At 40.1% G+C, this 24,351-nt stretch overlaps 6 protein-coding genes across 6 annotated transcripts; 2 read left to right on the plus strand and 4 right to left on the minus strand.

Annotated features, from left to right (window-relative positions):
* Window positions 1-368: 368 nt before the first annotated feature.
* Window positions 369-5,786, minus strand: I206_105548 (uncharacterized protein; the record flags this gene model as incomplete). Its single annotated transcript, XM_019155295.1, has 4 exons — window positions 369-1,071; window positions 1,480-1,694; window positions 1,757-4,606; window positions 4,671-5,786. 4 exons carry the CDS (start codon window positions 5,784-5,786, stop codon window positions 369-371), a joined length of 4,884 nt encoding a protein of 1,627 aa, XP_019011449.1.
* A 966-nt stretch (window positions 5,787-6,752) lies between these two features.
* I206_105549 (uncharacterized protein) lies at window positions 6,753-8,818 on the minus strand (the record flags this gene model as incomplete). The annotated part of the gene is made up of 5 exons (XM_019155294.1): window positions 6,753-7,226; window positions 7,282-7,770; window positions 7,831-7,867; window positions 7,928-8,454; window positions 8,516-8,818. 5 exons carry the CDS (start codon window positions 8,816-8,818, stop codon window positions 6,753-6,755), a joined length of 1,830 nt encoding a protein of 609 aa, XP_019011448.1.
* A 435-nt stretch (window positions 8,819-9,253) lies between these two features.
* On the plus strand, window positions 9,254-12,715 carry I206_105550 (uncharacterized protein; the record flags this gene model as incomplete). Its single annotated transcript, XM_019155293.1, has 9 exons — window positions 9,254-9,456; window positions 9,527-9,683; window positions 9,747-9,860; window positions 9,922-10,058; window positions 10,136-10,208; window positions 10,272-11,418; window positions 11,607-11,803; window positions 11,897-12,221; window positions 12,333-12,715. 9 exons carry the CDS (start codon window positions 9,254-9,256, stop codon window positions 12,713-12,715), a joined length of 2,736 nt encoding a protein of 911 aa, XP_019011447.1.
* A 309-nt stretch (window positions 12,716-13,024) lies between these two features.
* On the minus strand, window positions 13,025-16,581 carry I206_105551 (uncharacterized protein; the record flags this gene model as incomplete). The annotated part of the gene is made up of 11 exons (XM_019155292.1): window positions 13,025-13,163; window positions 13,236-13,300; window positions 13,364-13,457; window positions 13,521-13,708; window positions 13,793-14,176; window positions 14,237-14,287; window positions 14,348-14,579; window positions 14,642-14,751; window positions 14,808-16,389; window positions 16,454-16,504; window positions 16,571-16,581. 11 exons carry the CDS (start codon window positions 16,579-16,581, stop codon window positions 13,025-13,027), a joined length of 2,907 nt encoding a protein of 968 aa, XP_019011446.1.
* Window positions 16,582-18,974: 2,393 nt separating this feature from the next.
* Window positions 18,975-22,065, plus strand: I206_105552 (uncharacterized protein; the record flags this gene model as incomplete). Its single annotated transcript, XM_019155291.1, has 6 exons — window positions 18,975-19,337; window positions 19,407-21,547; window positions 21,616-21,723; window positions 21,797-21,884; window positions 21,953-21,986; window positions 22,052-22,065. 6 exons carry the CDS (start codon window positions 18,975-18,977, stop codon window positions 22,063-22,065), a joined length of 2,748 nt encoding a protein of 915 aa, XP_019011445.1.
* Window positions 22,066-22,550: 485 nt separating this feature from the next.
* I206_105553 (uncharacterized protein) lies at window positions 22,551-23,737 on the minus strand (the record flags this gene model as incomplete). Its single annotated transcript, XM_019155290.1, has 5 exons — window positions 22,551-22,759; window positions 22,852-22,945; window positions 23,027-23,119; window positions 23,190-23,307; window positions 23,373-23,737. The coding sequence occupies 5 exons, from the start codon at window positions 23,735-23,737 to the stop codon at window positions 22,551-22,553; spliced, it is 879 nt and encodes a 292-aa protein (XP_019011444.1).
* Window positions 23,738-24,351: the final 614 nt, after the last annotated feature.

The raw sequence follows: 24,351 nt of genomic DNA on the forward strand, positions 1-24,351 counted from the left end.
CCATGATGATCAAGCAAAGGAGATTGAAAGGCCGTACATTCGAATCGTATTTGTAGATTTCATATTTTTAACAAGTTCATCAGATATGAGCAGCAATCGGTAGTACAGATAGTCTTGTAGAAAATATGTATGTAAATTATATATAGTTAAATCATGCAATGGATATTTAGGATTAGCTGAAACGAATTTTACACACAACAGAATCGTATTATCAGAATGAAGGATGAGTCATGGTTTCAGGTTGATCTATAAACGCAAGGAAACCATGTTGGAGTTATCGTATCGTTCGTGGAGTTTTGTATCGTTTCACTTAATTTCTCATTCCATAGTATCTTGTATCGTGGATATCAGTGCAACTACTGGTTAATCTAGTTTATGATTTGAGTTTGGGGTCTAACGTTCTTATAGCTTTGATTTTGTGACTCATTGACATTGGACCAATCTCCCGATCCGTACGCGCTCCTTCTTCCCCAGCTACTTGGCGGTGGAGGACTATTCTGACCTGAGCCTGCACCAGTGCTAAGATTGGAAGGTATGTATACCGACTGAGAAAACGAAGAGGAATCTCTTCCATTTCTACCTCTGGGGGAACTGATGTTTTGTGACTGGAGATTGGTAGGTATAGAAGGTTGTTGAGATCCCATGTATTTTTGAGAAGGGGTAATAGGTGGAGGACCAAATTCTCCCCCAAAGACTGATTGAGCTCCCATATTCGTCCCGTACGAATACATCCCGACGCCTCCCCTATCAGAATTTGTACCTAAACCAAGTGTTGATCCTGCCGAGGGCGACGAAGGTACCATAGGATGACCATAAAACTGATTAGGGAACATCATTTGTCCTTGGCCTTGAAATCCTTGAGGGTGACCGTACATTCCCATAGGATTGTGATATTGACCCATCATACCCATGCCCCAGCCCATATTTGGCATCTGAGACGCTTGAGCGTAAGTAGCCGGCAAAGTGTGATTTGTCTGCCCAGAAACGCCTGACTGTCGTTCCCATTGCTCCTCTGAAGCGCGGAGAGCTGCAGCCATGAACTGCATTTGCCAGTGTTGTTTCATCATATTCCTGCGAAGAGAAGTATCGAACAATTCAGCCTTTCTTCTTTTGACAAGGGTAACGACGCATAAGGGATAATCAATCGGAACGGGCAGGATAGATGAACATAAAGTAAATGGATGAAGATCAGGGCATACGGAATGGACAAGTGAATCGCAGGGTATAAGGATCCAGGAGAGGATTGGCATAAAACCGACGAACAGGGGCGACTGAGAGTGATTCGGAGGGCAGCAGAAGAGGGGAAGATAGAACAATGAGCCAGAATGGGCTAAGGGGAAGAGACAAGACGGGCAAGGACGGAGAAAGCCAAGCAAACAAGGTGAGGATAGTCGATTGAGAGCAAATGGATAAATGACATGATACCAACGCCATTGGCAGAATCATATGTCGATACGAATGAGGGAAACATGGACTAACCGCATGGCTTCAGGATCCATGCCCAATTGAGGCATCATACCCATATTCATCATCTGATTTTGATTATATCCCATATTGGGCGGAATGTTCCATGGGTTTTGAGGCTGTACATTACTATGATTATGACTCATTGATGAATAACTTCTTTGTCTATTCGGATCTTCAGTACGGGAGGATTGAGGTTTAACATTTTCAGATACTTCATACGATGAGATCTGAGAAACCAATGTTAAGTCAACAACATCAATTGATTGTTAAGGTCCGAGTTCCGACTCACCTGCTTCCTATTTTCATCAACCGCTCCTTTTGTGGTTTTCACTGGTAGCGTCTGGTCTCCCTGTAAGATCCTCACTTCAGATTCCTTAGGAGTCATAGGTTGATAATTGACCGATGCGCCTGTTCCACCGGTCGTGGTTGATCTCGAACTATCGGGACTGGCTGTTTTTCTAGTAGTCTCACTATCAGGTAATTTGATCAAAGTTTGAGCAGGCGATCGTTTGATGGGTCTCTGCGTGCTCGGAGGTGATTTCTGCCTCTCTTCAACGATATTCCGGGATGGTGGGCTCTGCTGATGTCGCTGATACACTTGTGATATAGGTTGCATTTGCCTTGACGATGTCTGCTGTCTTGGCGGTTCGGGTCGTGACCGATCACGAGATTGTGCGCGAGATTTCAGCTGAGGTCTAAATGAAGTCATCGAAGTGGGTGACGTTGAATGATCATTGGAGAGATCTTTCAGTGGCTGAACTACAGGTCCCAATTCAATCAGAGTCTTAGGCCTGGATCCGCCTATAGGCATATCTCGTCGAGCTAAGTCACTGCTCAGCGAAGTGGTAGTAGCTAAGGTGGACAAATTCGATACACTAGGCGATTTACCCAGCTTACTGCCTAAGGACCGGTCGTCATCATTTTTCACGTTATCATGAATGTTGTTCATTGTCATACTTGACCCTGGAGAAGTGTACAGGGACGAGGTTCGTTTCCGATTACTGCCAGTCGAAGGTTTTCGAGGGCCCAGAGGTACTTGTCTTTCACCGGTAAAGGTCGGGGGACTATCGACTTTACGCGTTTTGGCAGTCGCTGCGGGCATGGCCCCAACTCTGGGGGAAGCACGTACTTTTGATTGCGATGTCAGTCCTGAGCTTTCAGCGGCACTGGTACTTTCACTGTCGCTTTCGTCCTCACTTTCAGTTGAATCATGTTTAGACGTCTTTCTAGCTTTAATACGAGCGAAACTTGAGGTAAATTCTTCTTTAGGTAGTGCGATGTGGGGGTGACCTTGATCCTGTAATATCCCGACACCTGCGCCGGCCTCAGGAACGGTTGGTGACTTCATGCCAGACGAAGAGGCGATTCCAGCTAATCTTTCCGCAAGCGGGGATCTAACCCGCTCAACTAGGTCAGGTGTATCGGAGCCTTTCGCTATAACCTCGCCATTCTGCTTCGTAGGCTTGTCACTTTCGTGATCCCCTCCCAGGGCGTCCATGGAGGAAAGTACAAAGTCAGGATCAAAGGCATCATCGTTGGTTGGAGGGGAATGCCACAATCCGGAGATAATCTTCATAGGTTCTTCCAACAATGACAACTTTTTCCTTGCATTGGGCGACAGGCTGCTATTGGCATCGACGTTCGGTACGACGGATGGATTTTTCGGTGGAGTATCTGGCATTTGGTCAGGAGGCAGAGGGAGGTTGAGAGATTCAGGAGATGGAACACCAGGTTGAGGTAGAGGTAGAGGTGCAATAGGTGGTCCAGGTGCTTTGGAAGGACTTGGACTTTGACTTTGTCGGCTATTGTTAGCTTTGGGTGTCCCCACTCGCGAAGGATGACTTGATTGAGCTGGCTGGTCATTTATGAATGGAGCTAAATGAGAGAAATATCCATCTATAGGCTCGCTTTCTTCTGGAGAAGTCACTAGGCTCGTGGTAATATCCTGGCCTGAGAGTTCCGGTAGGGGAATGGGGGTTGATGCCCCAGATACTGCGGGATTACCGAGTTGTCTATGAGTGTTTTGACCGCTTGTATCTTTAAGCCGAATATCATCCCTTGTTGATCTAGCGCTCTTGACTACAAATGCACTTCCACCAGAACCTCCACCGTTCCGTTGATGTCCAAGCTTTTTCCGATTCACATCGAAGCTGAGTTCAGGTTTTGGGCTGGCCCGTCTTATCATCTCTTGACCAGGGCTTAGGGCAGGACTTTTTCCATCAACTTTCAAATCTGGCTGATTTTGTTGTCTAGCTGATGAACTCTGGCCGTCCGGTACAGATGGAGAAGCTTTCCGGTCAATTTGATCAAACATCATAGCCGGTCTCTTGCTATCCATCATGATCATATTACTCGCGGAAGACCTGGTGGTGCTGAATTCTGTCATACTGTATAAGGACTGGGAGCTCTTTTCCCTTCTTATATCTTTCCCTTTGATCATACCTAGAGGTACATCGTCATCGTCTTCATCAGAAGCCGCATCGTGTAAAGGCGAATATTGCCCAGATGTGAGCCTTGGAGTCGTTGACCCATGTCCTATATCACTCTTCGTCACGAGATTCTCGCTTGGCCTCCTAATACCCCTTCTGAAAGCAGCAACGCTGACTTTATTCGCTGTGATGAAATCTTCGCCTGTCGCTGAACCGATCGAATGAGCTATACTTGCAGGTCGCGATATCGGGATTGGCGGAGGCTGATCTAAAGCATAAGACACAGGTGGACTGGGTATGACATTTTGTGTTCGGGATGAAGGGGAAGGAAACTCGTTATTTCCTATGACAGGAGAAGTGAGTAAATCGGCTGAAGATATCGATGATCTTGGGTCCTTGCGGACATGCGTCAAGTAATTTTCTAACTCTCCTGCCCCTTCAATTTCCATCATACCTGAAACATGTCTGAATCCCTTTAGCTGGAATGATCCATCATCGGCAGACCTAGAGTTCTCGTAATCGATTGCTAGCGATGTGCGGGATGCCGAACGATTAAAGGGGTTGTGGAAAAATGATGAGGATGGTCTACGAAGTTGGGTAGGTCGCGGCTGGCGAGGAATAGGCTGGTCGATATCAACAGGAAGTCGATCAGCTGGTAGATCCAAAGAGGTGGTATTGCGGGTATCTTTGCGAGGGGTGGGAGAATCGGACTAAATCATCATAGCGGTGATTAGCAATCGAAGGTGAGCGACAAAAACGAACATTGCTACTTACGCGCTCAACCTCATCAACATAACTCTTACTGGACCTTCTAGGCCTTTTCCAAAACTTATTCTTCTTCTCAGCTGACTCAAGGATCTCCACCTTATTGTCTTCGTGATGGTGCTCATGATTATCTACACGTCCTTGTGTTAGTGAGATCTGAGATACATCTCCCTCAGGATCAAGGGGAATGTCATCTTTGTGTACAAGAACGATAGATTCATCCGTAATTGATGGTGCCAGACCTTGCTGCTTATGAGGTAAAATTGGATCATTCGCGTTCAAATCGTTTGGAAGGAGAAGAGACGGTTCTTTGATGTTAGATGTTGGGACAGAAGGACCGTCCAAATGTCTCTTCAACCATTTCTCCGTGGTAGAGGAATTTTTCGATCCATCATCCACTTCAAAATCCCATTGACCTAATATCCCACCAATTTGTCTGAATTGACCACTTGCTATTCTATCTTTACGGCTCATAGTGGAAGTCGTATCATGTTGATCTATCATACATTCTTGTTCTCCTTGATCATGTCCTTCGATCGGACCTGAGACATGCGTTACAGCGGATGATTCAGCAACAGGAAGGGCTATCGAATTGGACAACGGCGACTTCGAGATAGGATCATCGAAAACTAGCAGCGTTGATCGCCTTCTTTGTCTGCTGTCTTCATTTGGAGGCTTTCTTTTAGTCGATTGAGGTGAATTGGGTAGAGAAGTGGTACGAGTTTGAGGGATATGAAATGATGAAGTTTGTTCGTATGGTAATCCAGCTATCGGATCTTGAGTGTCCGGTGATGGAAAATGGCTTTGAACTGGATTTTGAACTTGAACTTGTCCTTGATCCTTCTCTTTCCCTTTACCTTTCTTCCAACGTAATTTCGAAGCTATTGAACTATTTGACGGAGATGGAGGAGGTATACTAGGTCTCACTAATCTCGATCGTGATGGCGTTTGTAATTTGGAATCACCGAGAGATAGGTGAGTATCGGGATTGGGAGTTGTAGGTCTAGTTGAACCATTGGAGGACGTCGATTGGTTATTTGAATCATTTTGAGTATTTCTCAGCGATGATGATGCTGTTGAAGTTGAAGCAGAAGGGGAAGACTTGAATAAAGAGAATAAACCCATTATAATTTCGCTAAATTAGCGATAAAGGACTAAGCAATCGATTGTTAGCAAGTCTCTTTCCTCGATCTCCTGGTACTTTTAGGTAAATTATTGTCAATATCAAGCAGAATGCTAAATGGAAAAGGCTATACTGAGACAGAGTGAACGATTACTCCTCAAAGAGGGCGGTGAAAAGATGATAATCCGATTTTTTACATGACAAAGGAGCAATGCAATCGCCAAAATGCCAAATAAAGCAAGATGAACACGATCTGAAGTGCGACTGCGGGAAAATAAAGGATAGACAAAGACGAGACTTACTTTTCTTACTTTTCTTTACTATCAAGAGTTCTAAAGCCGTCTGATAATTCGTCCGTGACTATAGGTAATGCTGATAAGAATTTACAACCACCTAAAAGCTATACCAATTAATCGACATCATATTGATTGATTTCTTTCACTTACAAGGATAACAATTTTGTATGGGCACGTGCGGTACTAATGTATTTGATTGATTATAATGAGTGGCAATACCAAGGAAATCCAATTGGAACAGATGTAGACCCGTTCGTAACAAATTTCCCAAGTGAAGACCAACGATCTTCTACTGTTCTACAAACATCTTCCTCCCTCACATTCGATTATGTATTTGAATGATAATAGTAACTCGATTTTCAGACGCCAGATGGCAAGAAAGACAATCTTATACCCTATGCTGTGTATGTAAGCTCAATTTGTGACGTTTCAAATGATTATTGTGTTCTTGGTCTGTTCCTGAAAGAATAATAGCCGCAAATGTGGAGTCTCCACATGCTTTTAACCGGGATGAAAAAGATCATACATATCTCATATAACCTACAAATGCTTGAAATATAACGAAAATTGATATCTATACTAAGTTGGCCATACAATCACAAAGATACAATTGATGAGAAATAAGGATTAAGGTGTCCATCAGTTAACTTCATATACAAAGCCATCTAAATGTCATCTTATTGTTCTTCTCGTTTCATTCACATCGGACGAGAGGTCCATGCCAGGCGATTTGACTTTTTTATCAATTGTCTCGTGAAATTGCGGATGGTTACACAAGTCTTCATCTTCCAACAGCAACAGATCATCTTCCTCATTGTCCTGATCTACTATGTCCAATCCATGCTCAACCTCTTCACCTTCGTTTTCTAGGTAGAGCTCTTCGACATCATCATCATCATCATCATGATCTTCGCCATCTTCGTCCTTATCATAAACGGCGTGACTGTCACCACGGTCTCCAGAGAATTGTTGAGGCAAATCGTCCTTGGTCAGTGAGTCATCCCACTCTTCACCTTCCATGAGAAGCTCCATATTGTCCTCACCCTCGCAATTCTTTTGGAAGTCGGGAACCGGTAACGCCACCTCATTGTCAGGTCTTGGGACTGGGAGACTCTCTTCATCGAGATCGTCTAAGTCATGTAGTAGCTACGGAAAACGGCATTAATTCGATTTGACCAAATACGACATTACTCTGACATACCTGAATCTTATTGTAGGACATCTTGCCAGATCTCCTCCATTTTTCTGCAAAGTTCGATCTTCCGATCTGCCCTAGCACATCTCCTATGATTCTGGAAAGTCTCTGTTCCGTTCGGGATCTACCTTCAATCTCCCATGTCTTCCGTTTTTCCGCTACAGCTTGCAGGTATGACTGAATTGGATCGATATCGCCCACATAATTTATAGCTACTTCTGAAATCTTCGAGTCTTGTAGCATTCTGCGTTTTTTGGCAGACAATGATGTTGTTGAAGAGCTTTCTTGACTTTCTGATTTGCGTTTCTTCTGCCTCGTGGGTAGGTCTACAGAAATCTCGACTATACTTTTGAGCTCTTCCTGACAACCTGAGGTTATCGACTTGATCAACTTGCACATCTGAGGAGCCAAGGGAGTTCCGTGGGTATTCGAAAGGAGAAGGATGTGAGCCAGGGCATTAGGAATTTGCCGAGGTAAAGTGAACGTTGTGGAGTGCTAGCCGGCGGAGCGAATGAGCTGTTGTATTGCGTCGTTTAAAAGCATGCGCTGACTTACCTGTAGTAGTTCACCATCAAAAATTAGAGGGAATCGCCTAGCGCAGAGTCAGAATTCCTTGTTCAAGGGCATCCTAAATTCCGACAATCCGACTTACCGGATGAAGTGAAGACGGAGCAATTTGTCAACCCCTTGTCGAACTTGTGTACTGAGCCAAGAGTGTGGCTCAGCCGGTGGTACTGCACCGTTTCGGGACACACCCCAGGACCCGGCATCATCCAGTTTATCCTGGTAAGAATCATCCTCCATATATAAGATTTTTTCTCCTTCCTCCTCATGAAAATCCTTCAGCCCGTTCCGATACGAATCATCCTCCATGTATAGGATCTCAGCTTCTCCCTCTTCTTCAGTCTCGACCACGTCATGTCCATGGGTCTCTCGGTTTTCAACCTCGTCAGATTTCCTGCTCCGAGGGGCGGGCTTCATGACCCACTCAAAATGTACGTCTACAGCGGTGAGGAATGCAACCGGATGATGGGATGGTATCAACTTATTTGAAAGTAGGTTGTGTGTAGGTGAGGATGAAAGTGGAGTGATCGACATCGTCGTCGTTGAGCTTGAAGCAGTGGTGTGAGTTAGGTTACTGAAGGGATCTATGGATTGTAAACCGAGGCAAGAGTGATTCTAGCGGTGTTCAAGGATTTCGTCAATTCTATACCATCCATCAGGAGATGATATAGCTTACAAGAGTGAACATTCGATGTATACAGCTCTTTATATCTTCTTCCCCTCCGTGGGCCATACCTAGATCGGGTTGATCTGAGTTGATACTCAGGTTGAATTTGACTTTTCCTCCTACCGGCATGGTAGTCTCTAAACATTCCTCTACTCTCCTCCCAGTGACCAAGGGCGATATTAAAGGAGTAGGAACTAACAAGTGAGGTCTTACTTTGATTCGCAATGTTGGGGTGTATGGTACTTTTGATGAAATGAAGAGATGTGAATATGGTAGTGTCATGGGATGAGTAGGTATAATTGTATGCGACATTTTCAGTTATAACACCTTGTATGTACGTTAGGTCTATACAGCTCATTATATTTTCACATAGTACACAAAGACTAAATGGATAGACATTATTAAATGTTATGAATAGTTGAATAGTCAAGTGAAGATAAACAAGGAAGAAAGGTGGATGAAGAAGTGGACATGAAAAGTGGAGGGTTTAATGACGATCCGTGCGTTGTGAATGAATGAATGAATGAATGAATGAATGAATGATTGATCACGTGGTGTCTCGGGTTGCGCACGGTGACGCGCAGAAACAGAAAAATCCCCTATGACGCCAAGACTGAAAATAGATTTAACATACAAATACAGACTGTAAAAAGAAAAAGAAAAAGAATCGTTTATAAATTTGTCCTTTTCATCATCAAATTTTACTTTAACAAGGTAGCTTTGTAGCGCCTGTTCGATCTTCACAAAATGCCTCCTTTGGCAAGATCAGCTACCCTTCCTACACTTCTTTCATTGACCAGATTACTACATGCTATACCTAAACGATCGGAAGAATGGGTAATAGCAGCTAGTAAACCTATCGAACCTGAAGATCCTCCTGATAGTCCTGCTTTCTGGTGGAAATTGGGTCTTTCAGTTGTATTTGTTTTATCTGGAGGTGTCTTTGCTGGGTAAGTCAGCGAACAAATTTCTTAAACACAGAGAGGTAGAAAGCCCGAAACTGATGTGATGAATTGTTAGATTGACATTAGCTTTAATGGGCTCAGATGATTTGAATCTACGTGTTTTAGCTACTTCTTCGTCGGAACCTAGAGAACGTAAAGCTGCTTCTAAAGTTCTTAAATTACTAGCAAGAGGTAGACATTGGGTATTAGTCGTTTTGCTTCTTGGTAATGTTGTAAGTGATGATCATTTTACCCATCTGCCAAGAAAAGCTGTGCTGATAGCCGGCTCATGGTAGATCGTCAATGAGTCTTTGCCTATCTTCTTGGATGATGTTCTAGGAGGTGGTTTGTATGCAGTCATAGTTTCGACCACCATGATTGTTATCTTTGGTGAAATCATCCCTCAAGCTGTAAGCTGCTCAACCTGCGGAGATTGTCCGGGAGTTCAGCTGACAAAGGCTGATCGATCAGGTTTGTGTGCGATACGGATTGGCAATTGGAGGGGCATGTGCACCTATGGTGTGGTGCTTCATGATTCTCTTTTCACCTATCGCTTGGCCAACTGCAAAGCTGCTAGATTACATTTTGGGTAAGGATGAGGGACATACGTGAGTATCGTTCTATTTTTTGATTGCCAGTCACCTTATTGGGATGCGAATTTTCGCTAATTCCTACCCATGCGCAGTTACAAGAAAGCCGAGCTCAAATCCTTCTTGCAATTCCACCGTGAAGGTGAAGAACCTCTGAGAGATGACGAGGTTCGTTCAGCTGGTCCGGCTGCCAACATCACAGACAAGCTGACTAAGGACTGTAATCAATAGATCGGAATTCTCAATGGAGTGCTTTCTCTAAATGATAAACACGCCAAGGAAATAATGACACCAATTAAAGACTGTTTGACCCTTCCCTCCGATAAGGTCCTTGACCACGAATCGATTGACCACATTCTTCTATCCGGCTTTTCCAGAATACCAGTTCACGAACCTGGACAAAAAGATAATTTCATTGGAATGTTACTGGTTAAAAGACTTATCACTTACAATCCAGATGACGAATGGCCGGTATCAAAGTTCTCACTTTTACCTCTTCCAGAAGCTAAACCAGAAATCAATTGTTTCCAAGCTTTAGATTATTTCCAAACTGGACGAGCGCATTTGTTACTCATCAGTGAAACTCCAGGTCAAAAAGGTGGTGCTATAGGTATTGTCAGTTTAGAGGATTTGATTGAAGAAATTATCGGTGAAGAAATCGTGGATGAGACTGATCGATATGAGGACAATCATTCAAAGAAAATGGCTAAGCGTTCTGGACCTGCTGCTGTTATGAGGGGAATCATTGAAAGAAGAAGAGTCATTAACGCATTTAGTAGACGTCCATCTCGTACAAACACTTCTCAAGCAGAATCTCCTAATCCAAATGGTAGTCAAGCCCACAATACGATCAGTCTTCCGGGACAAACAAATGGTACGACAAAAGCAACCAATACACAAGATGGAATTTTGATTCAAATCGACAACGGCAATTTAGTTGCTGAACCAGTTGGCTTTACCGGAGATACAGAAAATAGCGTATCAATAGATCCTAGCAAAAGATTAACCATTGGTGATGGATCAACATCGATCGAATCTGATAATGAACCTATATCGAAACAACCTGAAAACTTAATGGATACTATTGAGGAGACTTCTCCTGTAACTCCCTCAGAGGAACAAGTCAAAAGTCCAGTTAGTACAACGGTAGAAGAGACAAAAGCGGATGTTACGATTGAAGTTAATGATAATGAGATGCTCTCGCCTAATCCTGATCAATCTGAAGAAGGTAGTGCAGATGGAAGTGGAGGTGGAAGTGGAGGTGGAAGTGGGAATGTCAGTGAACATGAACAAGAAAATGGAGAACAAACGAACAGTGCTAATGGATCAGGAAGTAAGAAGAAAAAGAAGAAGGGTAAAAAGGGAAAGAAAGGTGGAAGTTAGTGATAATTTTTTCTGCTTTCTCGCTCGGATTGAATAGCTTGCGAAATTTTATCTACTTTGATCAATATATATACAATTCCATATAGTTGATTTATATCTCCTCAATTTACACGCATAATTTCATCTAAGAATAAAAAATGTATCAATTATGCATGCTTATATATACTTGTTTGGTGATTACAGATGCGAAAGAGAATATATTAGATGATTCGATAAAATTGAGTATGAGTGATGTAGTAATACCTTTTGAAAATAATCAAGAATTTACAAAAGCTTGTTTAATATATCTTGAGAGGTATAAAAGTAACAAAGGGAAAAGAGAGGAAGGGAACCCTTTATTGAAAGGTAAGAATAAAGGTTGGGAATGGATTGAAAATAAAGTGAGTTTTTTAAAAATTATTTTGTTGTAAAAAATCAAATAACGATTTTGTGGAATAATTTTTATTTATTAATAATGATATGAAAAAAAATAGAATTTAAATCAAGGATATTTATATAGGAAATTAATTAAATATTTAAAATACGAATCAAATTTAAAGAATGAAACAGAATCAAATAATCAAGAAGAAGAAGAGGAAGAAGTAGAAGAAGAAATGTTAGAAGAAAATATATTTGATGAAGCATTTGTCAATATTATTCATCCTGTTACAATTAAATCAAAATGTAATGATAATGATAATGAAAATGAAAATGAAATTGAAATTCAATCAAAATTGAGATTAATTGAATTAGAAGAATATATAATTTATTCTAAAATTTTTAAATGTTCTCAATTTTGTTTTAATGCATATGATGAGAGTGAGTTTTGATCATTCCGTTTCAATCGATTCCGATTCAAAGCAATTCAATATCCCAAATAAGTTTCAAAATTTCAAGAAGGGATGAGAATAACTTATACACTTTAAATAGATGGATCACCAATCTCAGTAAATGATTTATTATCTTTAAATTTCTTTAAATCCATTTCACAAACGATTCCAACATTAGAAAAAAGTCTTTACGATGACAATAATCCATTCAACAATGATTCATCATCATCATCATCATCATCTTTCTCATTAATCCAATCATTAAAACATCCAATTACGAAACAATTAGTATTTGGTATAAATCCTTTTAAAGTTAATAAATTAGTCAAAGAAATTCTTTTATTGGACATGAACATGATACAAAATGGAAATCAAGAACAAAAACAAAATCAAAATCAAGAATCTAAATTGGAAAAAAAGGTTAAATGGTTAGAATGTTGGTTAATGGTTATTTCAAATATAGTTGATTTAGATTATCCATAATTTAAATTGAAAACTTCATTTTCATGCTCCTCATAAAATTGTATAATTCACTTTGCTATTTAAAATATCGTAACCTATATTATAGCTATCGAATTTCATCGCGTAATAAGCTATATACTATAAATACCTTTCATCGACACTTCATTGGAAATATGAATTATGGTAAAATATTTATTCAAAAAAAATTAACTAAAATGCAAGCGAATAATTAATATTGAAAGTAGATAATCTAAAAAGAAAAGGAAAGGCTACACTAAATTGTAAATCTATAAATCTTAATTTTCCCATCATCCACCTCGATAAATCAATTTACAATCCCAAAGCTCGCATTATAGCATATCCGACAGTAACAATGACAAAGGTAGCTAATATAGAAGCTGGAATACCATTTTTTAAGAAATCTGATGCTCCAATAAATCTTTGACCTAATTTATTTTCTTGAGTAATTCTAACAGAATCAATCAGGTTCATCAGCATGAACTTTTTTCTTAATATCAAAAATGTATTAATGAAAACTCACGCTGTCATGTTTGGGAAACCAGAAACAGGAAGACCCATACCAGCTGAACAAATTAATGCTGTAGCCTATTATTCCAACTGATATCAGCTTCATTGGAAATTCACGAAATGAAGTCATTTCGAACTGACCATAATTAGTAATCTAGGATGTGGTTCTTCTAAAGAATCTCCTATTCTAGTGGCAATAGGTACAAGAAGTACAGCAGCAATAGTATGAGAAATACTATATCCCAAACCAAACAATCAGCTAGAACTTCAACCTCCTATATAGAGTAATTTAACTTACAAAGTAGCAATTACCAAAGCTATCAAAGAAAAAACTATCAAAATTGAATAAAGACTCATTCCTTCTACTAATCTCTCTAATACTCCATTAAGTACATCAAGTAAACCAGAAGATAAAGTTGCTTTTCCAAGTGCTATACCTCCCATAGCTAAGAAAACAATTGACCAATGGAAAGAATGGAAATCTTCCTATTTTTTTAAAAAGAAACAAATCAAAGAAAGTTAACCCAAAATATTCAGTTCGGTTATTTAAATATTGAGCGGATAACACACCTTTGAAAGAATACCTGTACCGAAAAAAGCTAATAAAGGTATAATAGCAATAATACCCATATCTCCAACTATACCTTCCATTGATTTTTCCGCACACCAAAGTGCAATTGTAATTCCACTTATAATTAAAACGTACCAATGAGTTGTAGTTAAAGTATCTGTATTCTTTCGCATTTTTGGAATAGCAAGATCGGTTTCCCATTTATAATTAACATGTAAGAATGCCCAGATAATTACGACTGATAATGAAGCTACAGGTAAAGAAATGGCAAACCATTGTGGCCATGATAAAGGTGGGTCCATTGATCCTAACGAAATGAGGTTTTGAGGTGATGATATAGGAGATGCTTGTCCTCCTATATTGGAAGCTAACGCAATTGCAATCTGATGTGATGCTACATCAGCGACGTCTCCCTATGTAAGAGGATATGACTTCTGACTTACGATTAAACATTTCGAGAACAACGACTTGGGATGAAGCTCATCCGTGATAGGCTAAAACATATCCGATTATTAGTGAGCTGACGAAATAAACGTTATGGCATAGTGATTTACCTTGATTAAAGCGTAACACAGTGTTGGTGCAGCAACGTTACTAATCCACATACTTGCAAAGGTAGCGACAAACATTAGAACCAAAAGTACGACAGATGGTTTCGTGCCAGCAGCATTAAGAATTCTCGATGCAGTCATAACGTCTAATCTTGTCTTGGACAAAACAGCAGCGATTGTGAAACCTCCGATAAGTAGCATGATGGTGGGATTGAACATCTGCGAAAAGATATACCTGAATAGCAGAATTGATCAGTGACCGTCATGATTATGTCTCGTGGAAAGAGAAAAGCTCACTTGGTCCCATCTGCTGCTGACAGTCTAGTCTCTCCATCGGTCGACCTGAGAACTCGTAGTAGAACGACCAGTAATGGGACGGATAGAGAGGTAACGAATAAGGGAATAGCCTATGATATTGGCTTGTCAGCTTGCGCATTGGATGACAAATCAATTCGATACTCACCTCAGTCGCCCAAAGTATTGTGCAGAATACCAACATAGCCAGACAATTGCTTTCCTCAATGCCGTCCATTGGCGAGATCTGCACAATAGCCACCAAAACAGCTAACGCAATGCTTAAAATGAGTACCCTAGGAGTAAGCCAAGTGGGTTTCCTGAACCTTCCCAATGGGGTTCTAATAGAATTCTTAGAAACGTCGAATGAAGATGGTAATTCTTCGGGGGTAACAGATCGGAAAATTCCGGTTGACTTGTTGTGTCCAGATACCATCTGAGACCAGACCGTTTCCCTATCAACGACGATCTTCTCTCTCAATTGGGATCTAAGTTGTTCTTTAGCTAAATCTTCATCTCCTGCAGCAGCTACTCTTCTATATAAGAATAAAATTTTCGCTAACAATTCATCGAGTTCTTCTTTAGCTTCAGTCGTCCATGGTGAGTTGGTTGTCACATCATCTTGGATATATTGCTTTTTCATCTTATTATTGGTGTTTTTATCGTATTTCTTCAAAATCTTTTCAAAAGCAGTCATATTCAAATCAACGTATTGTTTCAAAGCATAAGCTTCCAACCATACTGAACTAATACGCTTCTTAAACCCGATCCTAAGTACAGTTCCATAATCGTTATTTGCTGTCCATACGAAGACCGGTTTTCTGGAGTTTGGTCCAGCAAATCCATGATTAGGTTGAATTCCTTCTTCTTCATCATGATTGTTTTTCGGTCCAGCCCATTCTGGTACAGTAGCAGGATCCATTTGAACTAAACCTAAAGAATGGAATCTTCTTTTGGGCCAAGAGAAATCTCCTTCATGGGATGAGATAGATGAGAAAGAGGTACGTCGATCTATTGTACCAGTTCCATTGCTATTATTAGGAACCAGTTCATCCGTTGAGGATTCTAAATCTGCTGAAGATCGTCTTCCTTTTTTAGGTAATGGTACTCGACCACCCATGGGAGAACTGACAGGGCCATTTTCTTCTCCTGCAAAATATCCACTAGCTACTGAATCTCCTAAATTACCATTTCCGTTACCGCCATTCCTAGAGGATGCTCTATTACTACTTCTTTCTCTAGGTCTTATTGAAGCTTCCATTAAATCTGCTTCATCAGGATTATTCATTACACTTCTTCTTCTTCCAAATTTTCTTAAACCACCCAATCTACCAACGATAGAAGGTCGAGATCGAACTGGTGATTTAGAAGGAAAAGTTTGAGATAAAGAAGGACTTAATAAATTATCAGTCTCTCTAGTTTCTCCATTTCCATCAATCAAATCTTCATCTTCCTCGTCAACTTCTTTTATCGTATCATCTTGACCTAAATCTCTTTCTTCTAATCCTGCTATTTCTTCTTCCAACAATTCATAAGATCTAAATAATTCTTCCAATTTCGTATGATAGAATTCAGTTACTTTATTCCTTTCTTTATCTAATGCTTTCTTAAAATCTTCCGGATTAGCGGATTTATCCTTCTTTCTTCCCCTATGTAAGGGTAAAATAGAGGACGTCTCGCTATCTTGAGCTGTTGAATGATATGTTGGATCAAGTGGATTAGACGGGAAAAGTTTCTTCAATGCATCATAACTGTTTATCAAACGCAATTAAAGTTCAACGAATGTATCAGGCTAGAGATTACAAACACACTCACTCGACATAATAATCCCACCACTCTATATTACTATTCAACTCGAGCAACGTACTACAGCACGCCAGGTCCAGATTAGCACATGGTACGATGACAATTATGATTGGAGTCATGACTTACCCAAACTTCATCTTATCTCCGTTTCTAGGTGCTCTCTCAGCTTGTCTCCAAGTCCAATGATAATCCGCACGAAGCGGTTGTAAATCTATGTATTCTTCTCCTGTAGTGTAATCTTCTAGCTTAATCTGTTTAGGTGTGATTCTGTATAACGTCGTTTGAAGGATGTTCACAAATGATGTTGAAAGGGAAGGAGATGAAGAAGAATGGAATTGAGGTAGCACGTTCGATAATAGCTATTTGTCGCCTATCGCCGATATCAGGCGAATAGAACATACAAGTTACAAAGTTTTAACGAATCATATGGTTATATATGAATTTGACTATAAGATACGGTCTTTCACGATTGTAGCTTCAAATTATTGTATTTGTGAATTAACAAAAAAGAAATCAAGTGGAGTGATGAGCGGGTCAATTTGAATTTGGGTCTAAAACCCTAGCATTTATTGTTTAAAAGATTATATACTTTCCAGGTGAGAAGCCAAGTCGAGCCGTAAGCTTGGCTGGTAGGGAAAATCCGCACGCGAGTAAAACTTGTCACTTAATGCCACCGTTTGGTGAAGACATGGAGTTGAATATGGTTTTCGATACAATGAAAGGACATAAAACAATAAATTCGAATATCAATACCTTCTCAGAGCTTCTCGCACTCCCTATGATTAGAAATCAGACATTTCTTAGATTGAATGCATGTAAAGTGATGTGATTTATCTATTGTACAATGATTTGCGAAAATCGTTGGGTCTCATAGAAAAGGTTGAGTCTTCTTATCACACCAAGGCCATATTACTGACTGATATATGTTGTCTTGACGCTCCATCACGTATATATGGTAATAGATGATGATATCGAGGACAAGGATGATACTGATTGTCTGAGGCATGATCCACCATACAGCTACCACGATGATCTTCGAGGTCAAAATCTTGCCCGTCAATGGCATTTGACTGGTAATATATCTCAGCGCAATGCGCTTGTGACGATTTCCTCGATGTCCAACTAACTTCATGTCGTGATGCTATGTATGCCAATAGTGGATCATATATGGTTTCTATGGATTAGACCTGTGCTCCCTTCTGTTTGTCAGGCAAATTTAGGCTAAGCTGGACCTGTCGTACTGTCGACACTCTATAGAGACCTGAAGGTGTCATGACATGACACAGCCTATAAAGGCAATCTGGATCCTTTTTAATCTTTGTATACACGATGCATTATCACATATACACCCGTCCTGGTAGCCCTGCGAAGCTGATCTAATTGAGAGAGTATCAGCTCAAATCCCCGAGAATGAGCCGTGATGCAGAACATGCTGCACATAACATTCATCTTGCGAGGAGGGTAAAGACCGATCTGCATATGTTCCTTGGCCCTTTAGTTATATATAAGTAGAACGAAGAAGCTGAATACTCCCATCTACTCTGAAACGAGACCGGTATATCTGTATCAAAATATCTGGCAGAATATTCGTACATACCTTGAATCACTCTGTTGGATAAGTGAATAAGCGGGGAAGAAGGGATAGATAATCGGATATATTCAGGCACCACAAGGTATTAAACTGTTACGTACTACATATCTCACGCCGCAATTGTGCCCCATGATGATGATGAGTGATGATATGATATCAGCCTCACTACTTAACCTAGATCTGATCATGCATCATCATACATGGAAGATCACCTGACAACCACCCAACTAATATTGTTAAACCTTGATCAGTAATAGTAATCCATTTAGATATACACACTTCTTTTCTCCAAATTCCAAATAACATACCGGTACATATGCCAATAAGAACAAGAACACTTGACCTGTTCTTTTCTTTCTTCGTTCCTTTTCTCACATCTTCCCCTCATCCTCTCCTCATAGATACATAGATTTATATACCCTATACATCAGCTCCAACTCATATTCGCATTTGTAATATCACAACATTCTCACTCTACATAGATTACGACAATCACATAGAAACCTTTACTCCCACATAAAGGGTTAGATATAGATCGACAACGGTCAACAGACAGCAGACCGTAATAAACCTACTGCACCTGTACTTGTCTTATTAAGGACAACCAACCTACCAAGCATCAAATCAGCTCTATTCTCATAGTGATCGACTCTGCAAATTAGTCCAATCCGCATCCGAACGATTTCAAGCTTAGGCCACAGTCAAGCTGGGAAAATCAGCAGCGGAAGTAACATCCGACGTAAAGCTCAAAACTTCCGAGACAAGGTGTGACCCCTCGTGATTCGCACATTGGACAGTCGCCACGAACGGCTTGGGTATTACTTATCGTTCGAAGAGAAGAGTTGAAAACTTTTGACTTGAATATTGCTTTGTCAACGTGAGCTTCACCTTTCATTCTCCTGATCGTTTTCGCTGAATAACCCTTGTTAGTCCACCATCATGAGTACCTCATCCCTTTCGGGATCTCAAACCTTACCTCCTATTAACAACCCGAATAGTCCCAATCCAAATGCTCCTATCTTCAGACCTTCCCCAGCTCGAGCTACAAGTCTAACGGGTACCCCATTCCAGTATAAGACTAGAGCAGCCTCTCAACCTGCTGGAGAAAGGATTCCACCTTCCTCATCGACACCCGGTTCAGGGAGGGGAAGTCCAGGTGTCAATGGTAATGGAGCAGGGTCAGCCTATGGTGTGATAGGAGGAGCTAGAACACCAGGAAGATTTAGTGCCGCTTTGGCAGGTACAAACGGAACGCAGACTAGGGCAAATAGCTTCTCAGCTGGAGAAGTCAGAGAACCTAGGGTGAGTGTATTATACGCAGATCTGACCAATTGGCGACAGCTGTTCACGCTGACCTCGTAAATGTGGTAGAATATGATACTTAATCGAACTTTGTCCTCTCATACGGAGGAATTCGTGCCCTCGCGCTCCCAGTCGACCTCGCCCTTCCCCACTTTTTCTCCTAATTCTACACCATCCACTTCGCCCGCAGCTATTCGCCAAAATCCACTTCCGCCTTCGCCACCCAAAGCAGGTACTCATATCTCTCGCTCGAGATCGCAGTCTCTGGCAACTGGAGTACGACCATCTCACATCGAAAGACCATGGCTCGGTACGATGAGCACTCTGGAGAACGTCGGTGCATTCTCGAAAATAGATGTCGGGTGGAATATTAGTCCAAACGAAGGGAGCAATATGTCGCCTTTCTCCAGAGGTTTACCATCGTTGGGAAATAATCCTGCCAGGGAAGAAGTATATGGCCGTAATGGTGTACATTCAAGTGCAAGTCGATTCAAGACTATTCAAGAAGGCTACAATACCAGCGGATGGGGAGCTGGTTCATCGGAGCAAAACAATAGTGCTACTGCGTTATCGAACTCGGTACATAAAGCTTTGGGTGGTGGAGAACACTATAACCAAGCTTCCTCGGGCGAAGGGTATGGAAATCATCATAGCAACACCAACGGAAATAGATCGGGGACTTCATCAAGAAGACATAGTGTATCGGTCGTCGGTGGACCTGGAGGTAGGAGAGAATTTGCATTTGGTGAACCCGGTATGGGAATTAGCTCAATAAGTCCACCAACCACTTCCAACTCCAGAGGTCTATTCGGATTCGAAGATGATATGGGCAACGCTCTGAACCTAAATATTGAACGACCTAGACGTGGAGATATGCAAGACAAGGTGCCATTCGAATCCACCTCCTTACCTCAATTTGGGATTGATGATAGATTCCCACATGAAGGTCATCAGCGCATACCGTCACTCAGTCGACCAAAGAATGGTGAAATCTTCTCGAGCTTCGGATCCACACCTCCAAGAGGCAGACTGGATGTTCTTGGGTCTACCGCTACCGTCGAGGAAAGGGACCGAGCAATTTCTAGCGACAGTACAGCCAACTCGAAAAGATTCCCCATGGACAGCGCTGCTGTTGGATCGCCAGTCATCGCGCACGAAATATCGCTCAATGGAAATGGCAATGCCCTTTCAGGCTCGCCTGAAGGCACCAAAGAAGCTTTACCCAAAATGTCTAGCGGGCCTGGAATCATTGGCTCATCCTTAACGGGCACAAATTTTGGATCAGGACAAGGTCTTCCCCCTCCCCCTCCCTTTATGCCTGGTCAATCATACACCGGTAATTCTCGACCCTTCGGTAATCCCCCAGTGACTTCGAATGGGGCTTTTGGACCCCCATCAGGTCTTGGTCTCATGAGCAGTGGATCATCAGGTTTAATGGGTTCGCCAGGTGTTTTTGGTAAGCCGCCCATGGGCCCAGGGTACGGAGGCGGTGGTGGATACTACGGAAGGCCTCCCATTGGTAGCGGGAATTTTTCACCTCAGCTTGGATATAATGGACACTCCCTTCCCCCTCAAGGAGGTTTCACTTCTCCTCCGTCTGGACCTTACCCACCGCAAGGTCTACCTCAAGGTTCTTACGGTTACTATGGCGGACCACCTTCACCGCAACCACCTCAACAAACTTCTCCTTCATTCTCTCAGCTGTCTCTTGCGGATCTCGGAAAGGGGATCTCCCTGAATGATTTGCCTTCAAGTACGCCATTATATATCGTCACATTCAAGGCTAATAGAAGGGACGTGTTCTATTGCCCAGACCCTACATTATTGATTACGACCGGAGATAGAGTGATTGTTGAGGCTGACAGAGGTTCCGATTTGGGCACTGTGGTATATGACTTAACGCCTATGGACATAAGAGAATGGCAAGAACGTCAAGCTACGGCTGCATTGCTCTCGGGAGCGAGTCAGCATCAACCACCTGGATTGACTTTGTCTAATTCAGCTAATCCACCTCCAGCTAAGGAGCAGAAGAAGAGGATATCAGGAGAATTTGAATATAGCAAAGCCGATTTAGATGGTTTGCTTGCGACGTGTGGACCTTCGGGACAACCTGATTTGAGTGGAACAACTATAGTCAGAGGACCATTGGCGAAGGAAATTCAACCAAAGAGAATCTTTGCGAAAGCTGCCCAGACGGCAGAAGAGCAAAAGTGAGTAAAGTTCATTCAAGCATCTTATTAGATGAAGAATTGAATTGATGTGAAATGTCGACAAATAGTCGAATGAGAGAAAAGGCAAATGATGAACATGAAGCACTTATGATCTGTCGCGAGAAGGTTGTACAGCGAGGATTACCTATGCATATCGTTGATGCGGAATATCAATGGTGAGTCACCCCTTGTGGTATGGAAGTAAACCTTTCAAGAATGTATAGCTGAAACTGCGTGGTATGAATTTAGGGATCGACGAAAGCTTACATTTTACTTCAAAGCGGATAAACGAGTTGACTTTAGGGATCTGACTAAAGAAAACTTTAGAATTTTCAAGGTGAGCTGATTTGTGGATTCAGGCGTATGATGTATTGTATAGGAATCTAATGGTGTATTTTGTGGTAGTCTCGAATTTGGATGTCTATGGTTCCTAAAGATGGTAAGTGATTGATTCTTTCGTTATCGAATGATAGAGTTGAACGCTAATGACCCGTACCTATACAGATCCAAGAAACTAATGTATTATAGATTGAAAATGGGAAAATCTGTGGATAGAGTAATAAGAAACACGAAAACATGAACAAGAAATACGTAGATTATTTTGATTTCAGATTATCGATATGGGTAAAACCGAGAGTATATGATAATTTGGTGCAAACTGAATAAGAATGAAAATAAAGTATAAATAATGAAAGTAAAATTAGTGGTAAGGAAGAGAATTGGTGTATTATAGTCACTTGTACAACTATTTATGATTCAATTAGAGTGAAAAGAGATTCAGAAATGAGAATAGAAATTTAGGCTTTAAAACTGGGAATGATTGATATGGGTATTTAATGTTCATATAATGATTAGCTTGTTTATATTTCTTAATTGTTAACTTAAGATTAGATGAAGATTAGTATCATAAATGTATGTATGTATTGAATGAATTTAACCATGATTGAATAACCCGAATATGATTTGCACATTAATAAAAAAGAATAATTCATTCAATTTATTTTTATATACCAGTTTGATTAATACCTAAACCTGTTGAAGGATTTTTATTAATTGTATTACTTATCCCTCGATTTTGGGAAATTATATTTGAATTACTTGATAAATTGTTGTTTTGTGAATTTGAATTAAAATTGAGATTAGGTGTCCCTGATGTAGAAGGTGTTGAAAGATTAGGTGTTGATAATTTTATTTCACGAATTTGAAATGTACCTATATAAATCCCAATAAAAAATAAAATAAATAAAATAAATCTTTTTGTGTGGTCTAAATTATTTCTTAAGAAGTAAGTAAGAAAAACTTACATTGAGGTAATCCACTTGTTTCAGTTGTTACAATAGCTTGCATACCTAATCTTGATAATGCACCTTGTATTAAAGCTTGAGGAAATAAAAGATGCTAAAATAAAAAAATATTTATATATTAATTTGAGAATCAATTTTAACTTAATCTAAAAAAATGAGAGAAAAATTGACATACAGATTTAGCAATTTCTATATCATTTGAAGAACCTTTATATGAAGATAAATGTATTAAAGGTGGAAAAGAATGAGATTGAAGTACAAAGATACCCTATTTAAAATTATTAGAGATTGAACCATTATTCTTTGAGTTGATAGATATAAATTCTTAAAATACTCACTCGATGATTTGTACGTAAATTATCAATTTGTTTTGAATATACATATAAAAATAAATCTTTACATATAAATTTTATAATATCTAAATGATTTGCTAAAGGTGGTCTTGCAATTGTTAATCTATTATCAAAATTTTAGTATTTGTTATATTAATTTTTCAAGGCCTTAAATGAAAAAAAAATCACTTTTCAGCAATATATCCACCAACCATTAATCCAATTCTTTCTATTTTTTTATTTACTTCTTCATTTATTAATTTATTTATTTCTTTTTCTTCTTCCTCTTGATCATTAATTATTTGTTTTCCTTTTCCTTTTTCTAATTTAGGTATTAAACCTTCTAATCTTAATTGATTTTCTTCAATTTTCTTTTTTTTAATTACATATTTTGATGATTCATTTAATAAATTTAATAAATTAGGTAAAAGATAATTTGGTAATTGTGAATCAATTAAACAAGGTATTGGATTTGCTAAAGAGTGTAAAGCAGGTGGAATTGATGGTGTTTGAATTGGTAAATGCGATGAAGAAGTTGAAGGACGAGAAGACATCTTTGTAAAATTTTGAATCCAATTAATTTGATATTCGTTGTAACTATCAAAGTATATTGCAAGGTTATCTTTATATTTTAGATATTGTTTCTAGGATGAATCTCATTCAAGAGATGCTTCGTTCTCATATACACTCTACGAGTAAGCTGTGACGCGTTTGATAATAACGCTCGGACATGAACGAATGATATATATTATATAATCATATTACGTGGCATTCATTTATTATTGATTATTAGGAGCTAGTTCTGTCAGTTATGATGATCTCCCTCCACTTGTGATTAAGCTTATTGACGCGTGTTACTACGAGTAGCCGAGTGAGGTTAACTCTATAGAATGATATACTAGTAAGCTCCCATTCATCAATCCCATCTCTATTCTATATCATTCGTCTAATAGTACATGTCGATTCAGCCATAGCAATAAATCACATTCTTTCATTGTCTTGCATAGGACTGAATCATTAGAACGACCGACACCAAGCTGAGTTTATACAACATCAAGTCACGTTTGTAGACACATCTTTCACATGAACATGATCAATATTCTTGCAAGTGACAAAACGACATAAACAACCAAACAACGAGTACAAGATATATAAATCAGGGCAACTG

The sequence above is a fragment of the Kwoniella pini genome, chromosome 7 (genome assembly GCF_000512605.2).
Source record: "Kwoniella pini CBS 10737 chromosome 7, complete sequence".
Classification (NCBI taxonomy): domain Eukaryota; kingdom Fungi; phylum Basidiomycota; class Tremellomycetes; order Tremellales; family Cryptococcaceae; genus Kwoniella; species Kwoniella pini.